The sequence below is a fragment of the Sapajus apella genome, unplaced genomic scaffold, assembly GCF_009761245.1.
Source record: "Sapajus apella isolate SASKATOON/1434 unplaced genomic scaffold, GSC_monkey_1.0 scaffold64, whole genome shotgun sequence".
Taxonomy (NCBI): Eukaryota; Metazoa; Chordata; class Mammalia; order Primates; family Cebidae; genus Sapajus; species Sapajus apella.
In genome coordinates this window covers 2,227,181-2,240,486 of record NW_022437004.1, presented here as the reverse complement: position 1 = coordinate 2,240,486, position 13,306 = coordinate 2,227,181, and the positions used below count along the sequence as shown (strand labels likewise).

At 42.1% G+C, this 13,306-nt stretch overlaps 1 protein-coding gene across 4 annotated transcripts in view; it reads left to right on the top strand.

Moving 5' to 3' along the window:
• Positions 1 to 1,951: 1,951 nt before the first annotated feature.
• Positions 1,952 to 13,306, top strand: part of KYAT3 (kynurenine aminotransferase 3) — a 64,112-nt gene continuing 52,757 nt past the window's right edge. Inside the window, exons 1-2 of one of the 4 annotated variants that reach the window (XM_032247803.1) lie at positions 1,952 to 2,145; positions 10,175 to 10,274. In XM_032247803.1, the coding sequence (XP_032103694.1) occupies positions 10,176 to 10,274 (99 nt within the window). In that variant the 5' untranslated portion in view covers positions 1,952 to 2,145; position 10,175. Of the gene's footprint in view, positions 2,150 to 9,292; positions 9,674 to 10,174; positions 10,275 to 13,306 lie in introns of those variants that run through there. The other 3 variants (XM_032247802.1, XM_032247801.1, XM_032247804.1) reach the window with 3 other exon arrangements.

Genomic DNA, 13,306 nt, shown 5'->3' with positions numbered 1-13,306 from the left:
GAATTTGAACCAGGCAATTTGGCTTATCCATTATACTACACCACCTTCTCTCTGCTATATTTCAAAATATTTTTAGTTCTTTAGATGAGGCAAGGGAAAAGGCCTCATCTATATATATATATTTTTATTCAGAAAACAAATAAGCAGAAGATATAAATGTAATATACCTATTAGCTAATAATTTCAAGGACTCACTTACAGGGCCTTTTTCTACATTCTGGGCCTTTTCAACGCCTATTTCCCTTTCCAGAAACATTTTTGCAGGCTGCTTCCTTATCATTCAATTCTCAGTTCTAATGTCACCTCCTGAAAAAAGCCTTCCTGACCCTCCTATTTAAATCTGCAGCTATCTCCACCTATTATTGCTTCTTTCATAGCACTTATCACCCTCTAAAATCATTTTTTATACTTGTCTATTGCTTGTCTCTCCCTACCAGAATGTAAGGTTTAAGACACATGTTTTCTCTACCTCATTCTTCCCAGTTGCCTCAGCATCTATGTTGGCAATTCATATTTGGTAAATATGAGAAAAAGAAAAATAGCCCTTGGTGTCAGGAAAGGAACTGACACTTAACTTTAGCGTTGTTAGGAATTGACTGTGGTGTTGCCCTGTGAAAACATAATCTCATAACACACTAACATCATACCAGGTCATTCTGTGATCATGATGAAGTGAGATTACAAACAAGATCACAGTATTTTTGCCTAACCACAGATAAAAACAAAGTCACCGTGCAAACTACAAAAATATCAAACTATCCTCCTCCCCCAGCTATGATTGTTGCTTCTTTACCAATTACAGCTTTAGCCTAACACTTTTCCTCCCTCCTTTTAGGTAAGATGTAGTATGATTCCCAATCGTGGCGGACTCCACAGCCAATGGGCGCCCTAAGTCCCACTCAATAGGCAATCCCTGGCCACATCCAGGCTTGCCCACACCTGTACACAATAATTTCTCCCTGCACCCAATAGTCTTCTGAACCTCCCTGTACCTAGTTGAAGAGTATATACTTTTAATCAAAGATTACTTTTGTTCCTTTTTTTAGAACCGAGTAACAATGCTAACGGCTCTCCCACTCCCTCTAGCCTCTCATCCTCTTAAAATAGAAGAGGAAGACAATCCAAACATAAAACTCAATTTTTAACAAAAACTCTCCTTTCGCTGACACTGCCCTCCCCAAAGAAGTCACCAGTGGTTTCCTTCCTTGTTTTCCCAGAGATTCTTCTTTTCCGCTTTTTAAAGTGTCATTTTTCTTCCCCCTTCAGTCTCACATCTCCTTTTCATTCTTAGTTTGCTGATCAAACTCATATCCAAGAAAGCAAGTTCCTTTCCGCTTTTTAACCCCTCACCCCCATCTCACATAACAAATACATCCAGGAACCCCTTTTCACACTCTCTCTAGCCTTGCCCTCTCTTAGGCGCCTTGCAGTTGTTTTAACCAGACCCCTCCACTCGTACAAGCCCAGCGGCCCCATAGCTTGCCCATTCTTACACACCAGTCCACGTCCTATAACCTGCCCCAACCCAATCAGCAGCATGCATCCGATTTGAGCCCTGGGCCTAAATTCCATACCCATTTGCAAGTCCCGCCCGCCTAACCGCAGTCTCGCCCCGCCGCCGGCCAGAACCCGAGCGTGATCCCGGCGGACTCCACAGCCAATGCGCACCCTGAGTCCGCACCCACAGCCAATCCTCGGCCACGTCCAGGCCCGCATGCCACGTCCAGGCCCGCCTCCATCCTGCCCCTTCCTCCCTAAGGCCCAACCCGCGGCCCACCCCTCTCCCTGCTCTATTTCCATCCAGTCCGCGATCGCGGCGGGCCCCACAGCCTAGGCACGCCCTGAGTCACATTCCACAGCCAATCCCGTGGCACATCAGCCTCGCCCCCTCCCCGCCCCCTTGTTCCCACCAGCCCGGGACCACCGAAATCCCGCCCCTCCCCTCCCCCCAAAAAAAAAAACACCCCTCATCCAGTCTCATCCAGTCCAGAGATACCAGACGACTCCTTCAGCAAAGCGCGCACTGAGCGCAAACCTCAGAGTCAATCCCCGTCCCGGCTCCGCCCCCCGCGTCCGAACCCCGCCCAGCCGGGCCCTCAAGCCCAGGCGGGACTCGAGCCTGGAGTGGCGAGTGTCCCGCACCTAGCAGGTGAGTAGGCCTGTTGCTTCGGTGCTGACTGACTAGGGCCGTCCCGGCGGGGCTCGGGGACAGAGGCCGGACTGCTCTTCCGGAGCCCGGCCGGGGCCGCCAGCGGGGGCGACTGCGGGGGAGTCGGCCCTGGATTAACAGTGTGAGGGAAAGGCGCCGAGGTGGCTGGCCTCCAAGGGGGAGCCCCGAGACCCCGGCCACCGTCTTGCCGCTTTTACTCTTGAGTTCGCTGTTTGGGCTTTTAGAAGGCAGTCTGGGAGGGCGACCTCCAGACTCTTAATTTAAAAATCCAAAAGGAAACCAAGGCTGACAGATTGCCTCATAAATGAAGCTTAGCGGAATCCAACATTTGCAGGTAAAAGAGAAAAGTAGTCAAGTCTGTTGCCTTTGGAGTCGAGTGGCGCAGAAATCCTCCGCTCCTCGGCGGCCACCTGGACTGGGGATGCAGGTCAGCCCTTAGCAAGTCTGACCCTGGGTGCTAAAACCGAATTCCTACTATGCACCCAGGCAGCCGCAATGCTCCCCTCTGGAGAAGTTTATGGTTACACGAGTCCCATTTTCACAAAACAGCTTTCCAGCAGTTTCAGGCTTGTTTCTCCTTAAATCATGTGCTGAACAACTTTGGCTAATTCTTTTCGCTCTTGTTCTAAAGACGTGGCTTTGAAGCCCATTCTTCCACTGTACTCCCCCATCCAGTACTTTGTTCACCGCCTAGATGCCCTATGTTGTATCAGTGAAACTTATCCTAGAAGCAACCTAACAAGGTAAAATTATGAAAGGAAAATCACCTTTCCCGTGGTTGGACTCGTAACAGTGTGGGTGATGCATTATTAGCTGTAGCTCTTCCTGCCTCGTGTTAATCTTGCTTGAATTTGCAGTTAACCCAGATGTCCTGGGCTTTGTCAAATTAAATCTCTTCCTCTCCTCCCCATGTGTGAAGTAAAATTGGATAATTTGGATTTAAGTCTAGAGCTTTAAGCTTCTTAAGATTTATTTTGACTGCCTTGTCTGCCTTTTAGCTTTGTATTCTGCCCCCAAAAATTCACCAGGTTTCTCAGCTTCAGGCCACCCCAAATCTGCCAAGCATACCTTCTGGATCTTCATTTAAACAGTCGAACTCATTGATAATAAATGGACAATGTAATTTCTATTGATCGTATGTTTTTGAATATGGACTTTATGCATAATATGCTATAATTAGATTACGTAGATCATCCTGATTCATAAGTTGCCTGTTTTTTTTCACAGAAATTGTTTTTAGGGAGAAACTAGAAAAATACAATGAAAATATTGTTTAGAATTAAGAGCCATATACCTTTTTATTTATTTTCTCCATTAAATTTCATCTAAATTTAATATATTTATCTCACTTATTTGGTGAAAATATATATGTATATGTGTGTGTGTGTGTGTGTGTGTATATATATATATATAGTGTTGATTGCATTAGAAAATGCTGCTCAAAATGTGTTAATAAAATGCAGATGAAAAAAATAGCTTGATTCAAAGGTTCTGAATCTGCATTTGTCAGCCTGCTTAGATTTCTTGGGAGCCATTTTTTCACCTATGTTCCCACAATTACCTAGTGAGAGAGTCATAGGTGAGATGGAAAGAGAGCCTAAGTCTAGGTCTTGGAATTCCATTATTCGGTGGCGGATTGTGGGAGAGGTAGGAGGGAAATGAGGGGCATATGGTGTTTCTCAGGGGAGAGAGGGCTTGCCCACCAGTATCTAAAGCTGCAGAGAGCTCTAGGAAAGTGAGAATTGCAAAATGTCCACTGGATTTAACAATATGAAGGTCAAAACTGACTTTAGCAAGAGTTTCCACAATGGAGTAATGGGTGCAAAAGTCAGATTGCACTGGGTTGAAGAGCATAGATTTAGGAATAGGAGATAGTAAAATGAGCAACAGGGAGATGGTAGAGTCAAGAGTTTTATTTTTGCGTTTTTTGTTTGCTTGTTTGTTTTTATGTTTTTTTAACTGGGAGAGACTTAAACAAGGCAAGTTTAATATGCAGGAGAAAATAGGTAATAATCAGTGGAGCAAGGTCTCTGTAGAGGGAATGAGATCTAAGTCGTGGAGAAGAGACTACGCTTTTGAAGGTGGGTAATTTCCTTTTTTATAATGGGAAGGAAGAAATAAGGATTTTTTTTTTTTTTTAGCTTTGGGAAAGTCGAGAGCGCAATCTGCTTGGACTGAGGAGGAAAGTAGAGGGATTTAGTTTAAAGGAGTGTGGGGAAAATTTAAAGAATCATTTTGGATATGGGAGACAAGTATTGCCTACAAAATAAAGTAGAAGTATGGCAGAGTTTTGGGGGTCAATTTGAGATTGATAACCACAAATCTGTGGTGAAACCAATATCCCGTGGGACTTTCTCCAGGAGTCCACAGCTGCAGGGGCCATAGGAAAAGCAGGCACTGTAGTCGGGTTCATCCAGGAATAGGGTTTTACAGACAAGTGAAAAGACAGGCAAGAATGGTTAAGGCATTGTCAAAAGCATTATTGAAGTTGTGGAACTGTCTACACTGGGAAATAAAGGAAGACGGGGCTGATTGGAAAAAGTAGGGGCAGTCTCCTGTAGATGTTGATGATAATTAAGAATACTGATAGTTGGAATAATTAAGCAAATTGAAAGGATAGGGCTGGTTGCAGTAGCTCAAGCCTGTAATCCCAGCACTTTTGGAGGCAGAGGCGGGCAGATTGCTTGAGGCCAGGAGTTTGAGACCAGCCTGGCCTACAAGGTGAAACCCTGTCTCTACTAAAAATACACAAACTTTCAACTGCGTCTTTTGGGACAGCTCCGCCATAATCAGCAAATGCCATTGTATCTTTATGTCCTTAGAGGGTCCCCTCTACCTGCTTGCTTTAACCCAAACCTTATTTATTCATCTATTGTGAAAAATAGAGAAACCAAGGTCCAGCAAAGGTTCGTAACTTGATCTCAGAGAGAAACTTCTTTTTAAGATTGAATTCTGCTTTAATCTCTTAATGTAGTGAATCACATTAATAGGTTTCTTATATAAATCCAACCCCCCTTGGTCATGATGTATTATCCTCGTATACTACTGGATTTGATTTGTTAGCATTTTATGTAGAAGTTCTGTTGAGTTTCTTATTAACTACATGCTCTAATTTTTCTTTACTGTTGTTCTTACAGGGTTGGGGTTTATTTTATTTTCATGCAGTCAAAGAAAACTGAATTTAAATCTGGGCCCCATTTATTAAATATGTGATACTAGATATATTACTTTCCTGGGACTGCTATAACCACGTTCTACAAACTGGGTGGCTTAAAACAACAGAATTCTATTTTCTGACAGTTTTGGTGGCTTGAAGTTTACAATCAAGGTGTCAGCAAGGCCACACTTTCTGAAATCTATTGGGGAATCCTTCCTTACCTCTTCTTAGCTTCTGGTGGTTTGCTGGCTATCTTAGGCTTGCAGCTGCATAACTCCAATCTCTTCCTTCATCATCACACATTGTTCTTCCTTTGTGTCTCTGTCTGTATGTGGCTCTTTTTTTTTTTTTTTTTTTTTTTTTTTGAGGCAGGGTCTCACTCTGTTGTCCAGGCTGGAGTGCAGTGGCGCCATCTCAGCTCATTGCAACCTCCACCTCATGGGTTCAAGCGATTCTCCTGCCTCAGCCTCCCAAGCAGCTGGGACTATAGGTGCATGCCACCACGCCTGGCTAATTTGTGTATTTTCAGTAGAGATGAGGTTTTACCATGTTGGCCAGACCAATCTTGAACTCCTGACCTCATGATCCACTGGCCTCAGCCTCCCAAGGTGCTGGGATTACAGGCGTGAGCCACCGCACCCTACCGTGGCTCTCTTCTTATAAGGACCCCAATCATTGGATCAGCAGCCCACCCCACCCCAGTGTAACAGTATGATCTCACCCTAATTTTATCTGCAACAACCCCACTTTGAAATAAAGTCACATTCTGAGATAGTGGGGGTTAGCACTTCCTCTTTGGCTCTTTGGGGTGGGGGAAATACAATTTAACCCATAACACTAGTAAACTCATTTCTCCACACTCTGCTGCCTCTGAGGTTTTGTCTGTTACAATGTTATTACAGTGTTGTCAGCTATGACTACAGTCAGGGAAACCAGAAAGAGGACAATTGATGGAATTAGGGATATTGGATGAAAAGGGAAAAAAATTGATTGAAAGTAGAAAAAATGTAGAAGAAAAACATATTTTAAATTAAGTACCACCTAAGGCAGCACCCCTCTGCATGGCTCAGCAATCACCTCAGGCACCACTCTGAACAGGCGTGCTCTAGTTTGCTTTCAACACCTAACCTTGACATGGAGTTTCATGCTTTCTTCTCCCCTCTTCTTTGACCTGCAAATAATCCTAAATTTCTAAAGTCCTCAATTCCAGTGTAATAAACAACTCTAGCTCTGTGCACACCTTTTTAAAATATCAAGACGAGGACTAGAATCCAGGTATCCTGATTTTTAGTAATTTCTCCTCCTCTCCATCCTGCCTCCCCTACCTCCTACCCCCATTTATCTCAAGAAGTTAAAAGAGGTTTCTTCTCTGATTTGTCCATTTACAAGAAAGCATTTTGTTTATACTTTGCTCGAATACCTGAAGAATCATGCTGAACTTAAATAAATGGACATCTCTTTGATTAAAAAAAATATATTGTCCTAAGTCAAAGAACTTTGTGATAATGAGATTCTTCAGTATAGTTCCTGTTGTTTGGTAATACTTTTCCTGAAAATTATCCCATCTGTCTAACTGAGTTAGTATTTTATTCCAGAACACAGGAATTAGTACCACAAGAGTAAGCATGTCTTGATTTAAGAAAATTTAAAATTGAAAGACATAAAATACAATGGGTAACTACTTACTTTCCTGAACACAGGAGTTAGTACCATGAGAGTTAGCCTTTGAGCACGGACTTAATGACTAAAACACCAAAAGCAATGGCAAGAAACGCCAAAATAAACAGATGGGATCTAATTAAACTAAAGACCTTCTGCACAGCAAAAGAATAAACCATTAGAGTGAACCAGCAATCAACAGAATGGAAAAAAGTTTGGCAATCTACACATCTGACAAAAGGGCTAATATCTAGAACGTACAAAGAGCTTAAACAAATTTGCAAGAAAAAAACAACCCCATAAAAAAGTGGGCAAATGATATGAACAGACATTTCTCAAAAGAAGACATTTACACAGCCAACAAACATATGAAAAAAAGTTCATCATCACTGGTCATTAGAGAAATGCAAATCAAAACCACATTGAGATACCATCTCATGCCAGTTAGAATGGCAATCATTTAAAAAATCAGGAGACAACAGATGCTGGAGAGGATGTGGAGAAATAGGAACACTTTTACACTGTTGGAGGGAGTATAAATTTGTTTAACCATTGTAGAAAACAGTGTGGTGATTCCTCAAGGATCTAGAACTAGAAATACCATTTGACCCAGCAATCCTGTTACTGGGTATATACCCAAAGGATTATAAATCATTCTGTTATAAAGACACAGGCACACATGTGTTTATTGCAGCACTGTTCACAATAGCAAAGACTTGGAACCAACCCAAATGCCTGTCAATGATAGACTAAAGAAAATGTGGCACATGTACACCATGGAATACTTCAGCCATAAAAAAGGATGAGTTAATTTCCTTTGCAAGGGCATGGATAAAGCTGGAAACCATCATTCTCAGCAAACTAGCACAAGAACAGAAAATCCAACACTGCATGTTCTTATAAGTGGGTGTTGAACAATGAGAACACATGGACACAGGGAGGGGAACATCACACACCAGGGCCTGTCAGGGAGTGGGGGGTTAGGGGAGGGATAGCAGGGGATGGCAAGCTAGGGATGGAATAGCATTAGGGGAAATACCTAAGGTAGATGATGGAGTGATGGATGCAGCAGACCACCATGGCATGTGTATACCTATGTAACAAACATGTACTCCAGAACTTTAATAATTATTTTAAAAAGTTAGCATGTCTTGGTTTAAGAAAACTTAGACTTGAAAGACATAAAATCAAAGGGTAACTACTTTACAAAAGGAATCAATATTTCATAAAAGGGTTCTTATAAATATCTCATTTAAATCATTAGTTTATAATGTGATTTTATGTTCTATTTTGTTACTCAACAGTTATTATCAAGTGCCTACTGTAATGCCAGGGGATACAGTGGTGAACTTAACGTACCAGGTCCCTGCTCATGAGCTTATAATTTACTTTAATCAGTAAATAAATGACCAGCCAAACAGACAAATCAGAAAATGCTTTGTAGAGAATTAATAATAAAGTAATAGGCTGGTGTGATGTAGAATGGCTAAGAGGCTGTTATAGATTACATGGCAAGGAAAGGTCTTTTTAGTTGCAGTCATCTAAACTGAGATTTTATACATAAGAGCAGGATTTTTTTTTCTGAGACTGAGTTTCACTCTGTCGCCCAGGCTGGAGTGCAGTGGTGCAGTCTCGGCTAACTACAACCTCTGCCTTCTGAGTTCAAGCGATTCTCTTGTCTCAGCCTCCTGAGTAGCTGGAATTTTAGGTGCCCACCACCACACCTGGCTAACTTTTTATTTTTTTGTAGGGACGGGGTTTGGCCACGTTGGCCAGGCTGATCTGAAACTCCTAGGTTCAAGTGATCCACCTGTCTTGGCCTCCCAAATTGCTGGAATTACAGGCCTGAGCCACCGTGACTGGCCAGGATTCTATATTCTAAATTTTTTCTTTCGTTCTTTCTTTTTTATTATTATTATTTTTTTTTTTTGAGACAGTCTCACTCTGTCACCCAAGATGGAGTGCAGTGGCACCATCTTGGCTCACTGCAACTTCCACCCTCCAGTTCAAGCAATTCTCCTGCCTTAGCCCCCAGAGTAGCTAGGTTCGCAGGTGTGCCCCACAACATCCTGCTAATGTTTTTCGGGTTTTTTTTTTTTTTTTTCTTGTATTTTTAGTAGAGACAGGTTTTCGCCACGTTGGCCAAGCTGGTCTCAAACACCCAGACTTAAGTGATCCGTCCACCTCAGCCTCCCAAAATGCTGGGATTACAGATATGAGCCACCATGCCCGGCCTATATTCTACTTTTTAATAAACATCTAGTATATGGTTTTTCACAGCTAAAGTGTCCCTTTAGCCTTAACATTTTGGTAACCTGAAGAGATTTATAGCTAGCTTCAGTGGCCCTTTTAAATCCACAGATTAAGTCTCTTTTTCTCTAAGATTTGATAACTTAGCTGATATGCCATTCCACTGATACAGCAGCCTTATACTGTAGACTTGAGAGAAATTTCTATTTGCCTAAATGTTTTTAGGAAGCTGAGTTTTCTTTCCACTTATAAGTGGCAGTATTATAATAGAGTTTCATTGCCTTGATCTTTCATTTACCCATGATGGATATCAATTTCCTTACAGGTAGAGAAGCAATTCAGAATGCATGCCTATCATGCCTCTGGAATCTACTAAAATGGCTTGCTGGAATTTTTGAGGAAGTACCCCCTCAGCATAACCTAAGAGTCAATCATAGGTTCCTTATATTTATCAAGGACCTACTATCATTCATCTTTTCAAACAACTTTTTAAATAGCCTGTTTCTAACAACTTTAATTTACTGTTACAAATTGTGCTTTTACTGGTGACTGTTATCCAGAGGATTCTGAAATTTGAGTAGTTCCTAGATTAAAATACTCTGGATTTTATAGCTCTTAGAAAGGGAACTTTCACTTACTGAAATTTAATGCTCTTGACTAAAAGCCTTATTCTTTGAATTAAGAATATTCTTACAGCTCTCTAGTTTAAAATGATGGGAATATAAATTTATATAAGGAAGAATACATTTATTAGAATGCTTCCAGTGATGAGAGATTGTATTATAGAAAGAACACTTGAAAGAAAGCAAGCTCACTTATCAAAAACGTTTACTTGGATTTTACATAAGCTTATGATATATCAGCTAGCTATAAGTGTCTGATAGTGATGTACCTATCATATGTTTATTCCTCTTCTCAATTTTTCTTTTATTTTGTAGAATGTTTTTGGCCCAGAGGAGCCTCTGCTTTCTTAGCGGGAGAGCAGAATTCTTGAAAACAATTTCTTCTTCCAAAATCCTCGGATTCTCTACTTCTGCTGTAGGTATTGCTTACTTACAGATAAGTTATTGTATATATTCATAACTGTCTTGAATTTTCTCTCTCTCTACTTTAATGCCACCATGACCACCTTTCTTCAGGCCCTCTCCCAACATAGAAGTCGGATGAAGCCAAGGGAGTGAGTGTGCTTATCCAGGGTGACCATATGAAGCCATGGCACTAAATGGGTGTTTGTGTGCAGAATCATCCTTTGTGGAAATTTTATTAGACTACATATGCCAGGGCCCATTATGAGCTGTTCTGATTCTGTATATCTGGAATGTATTTTGAAAAATCTTTCCAGGTGATTCTGATGTATGTACCAGGGAAGAACCACTGGCAATGCATTATTCAAACTTGTGGACTATTTGGAATAGCATTAAATCCTCTCCATACCTAGCAGTGGAATGGTTGGATTGCAGAGTAGCTTTATGTTTAATTTTTCAGTAACTGCAAAAGTGTTTGTACCATTTTAACTACATTGTAAAAGTATCTACACATCATCAGAGGCTTTGCATTTAAAATAGTCACACAGGGATAAAGAGATAAATATTCTTCCTATTGATGGGCAAATGAAAAAGACTGGCCAGTGTTCCAAAAGTGATGTTTAAATCAAGAAAGACTTGTCAGAACCAGCCATATAATTTCCTGTAAACCTACTTGGAATGTTCATTTTGTGCTAGCCTAGAGCCAGAACCTGAGCAATGCCATTTTATAAAATGCAAAACTGTTTTTAAAATAAGTTGCAACGGCTGCCCCATTCTCCTCACAATAACTGCTGGCCTTAGCTTCTGTAAATAAAACTGCTAGTTTGTTCTGCAAACTATGTAAAACTGCTTACCTTTTCTTATCAGTAACTGCCAAAATTGCTAGCCTTTGCTTATCGATAATAACCAAAATAAGCAGCCCAAGCTAATTCCATCCTGGCTCCTGTGACTTGTAATAAGTAACTAAGATCTGTGACTTCTATCACTACCCAGACAATGTGTAAACAAATGTTTATCTTGACTTCTGTAAACCACTAAAGTAACAAGTGGAATAATAAAAGTCCCCTGGCCCTTGGAATGTCCATCCTCATCTCTGCCCAGGAGGTAATTTACAGAATCCACTAGCCCTTGGAATGTCTGAAGGCTTTTCATTCCCATCCCCGCTCCTCACCCCCACTCCCAAGGTGGTTTTTCGGGTATAAAAAGTTTTGGCACCCTCCTTTCAACGCCACAGGTTGGAGAGACGTGAGTCCCCTGTGGTCGCCGGCATAATAAATAACCCTGCAATCTGGCATACTTTTGTCTTGGTGCCAACTTTCTACACTCAGTCCAGTACAACAATTTCATCTACATCATCCTTAATGTCATTGAAAACCTACTGGGAAGGTTACCTCCAAGGAAGGGAATAGAATGGAGGATGTGCTGTACTTTCCTGTATTACTTGCTTTTTTACAAAAATATTTTACTTCTCTAATTTTAAAGAATGTTTTGAATGCTAAAAGAAAAATGTAGGCGGGCATGGTGGATCACACTTTGAGAGGCTTCGGCCAGTGGATCGCTTCAGACCAGGAGTTCAAGGTCAGCCTAGGCAACATAGCAAAACCCCATCTCTATTAAACATACAAAAAATTAGCTGGGTACACACCTGTAGTCCCAGCTACTTGTGAGGCTGCTATGGGGGAATCACCTGAGCCCAGGAAGTCAAGGCTGTAGTGAGCCATGTTTGCACCACTGCTCTCCAGTCTCCTGGGAGGGAGAGAGGAAGGGAGGGAGGGAGGGAAAAAGTGTACTGCTATATAACAAGAGGAAGGGAAGGGAGGGGAGGGGAAGGGAGAGGAAGGGAAGGGAGGGGAGGGGATGGGAGAGGAGGGAAGAAAAGAAGGGAAGGGGAAGGAGGAAAGGGGAAGGGGGAGGGGAGGGGATACTAATTACAATCTCAGCCGGGTGTGGTACTCACGCCTGTAATCCTGTAATCCCAGCAGTTTGCTAGGCGAGGCAGGCAGATCACCTGAGGTCAGGAGTTTAAGACCAGACCCGATCTCTACTAAAAATACAAAAATTAGCCAGGTGTGGTAGTGGGCGCCTGTAATCCCAGCTACTAGGGAGGCTGTGGCAGGAGTATCACTTGAGCACAGGAAGCAGAAGTGGCAGTGAGTTGAGATCGCACTATTGCACTTCAGCCTGAGTGACAGAGTTAGACTCCGTCTCAAAAAAAAAAAAAATTCAGTCTGAAGGACTAAACCTGAAATGAAGATTAGTCTAACAAAGAGTGGCATGTGATGGGGGGTTGTCAAGGGACTATTTGGGAACTCCCTGTACTTGCTGTTCAATTTTGCCTTGAACCTAAAACTGCTGTAAAAAAAATAGTCTATTAATTTTTTAAAAAGAGCTTCTAAAATTTAAATGGCCACCAGAGAAGAACAAAAGCAACACCGGACAAAACCTTTTCTTTAGGTCTGTCCTTCCTTAAGGAAATGACTCCATACCCCCGCCCCCTGCCACGCCCCCCGGCAGAGTCTCCCTCTTGCCCAGGCTGGAGTGTCGTGATCTCCGCTCACTACAGCCTCTGCCTCCTGGCTTCAAGCGATTCTCCTGCCTCAGCCTCCCGAATAGCTGGGACTGCAGATGCCCACCACCACCCTCAGCTAGTTTTTGTATTTTTGTAAAGATGGGGTTCCACCATATTGGCCAGGCTAGTCTCAAACTCCTGGGCTCAGGCGATCTACCCTCATTAGCCTCCCAAAGTGCTGAGATTACAGGCATGAGTCACCGCAACTGGCCCAACCCTCTCTTTTGATGTGAAAGTATTACCTTTTGTACGTTTAGTCCATACCCTACATCTTTGCCTCCTTTAGTGCAGTTACTCATCCTACTTGTATCTGAGAGAATCTTTTCTATTTTCTGAGTGGGCACTAGCTTTGGAGTGTATATATATTGTGTGCCATGAACTATGTTTTTCCACTTATGGCTTTGCCTAATTTAATTGCCATAGCACTTACATGGGGCAGGTATTCATTTTCCTGCTTCACAAATGAGGAAACTGAA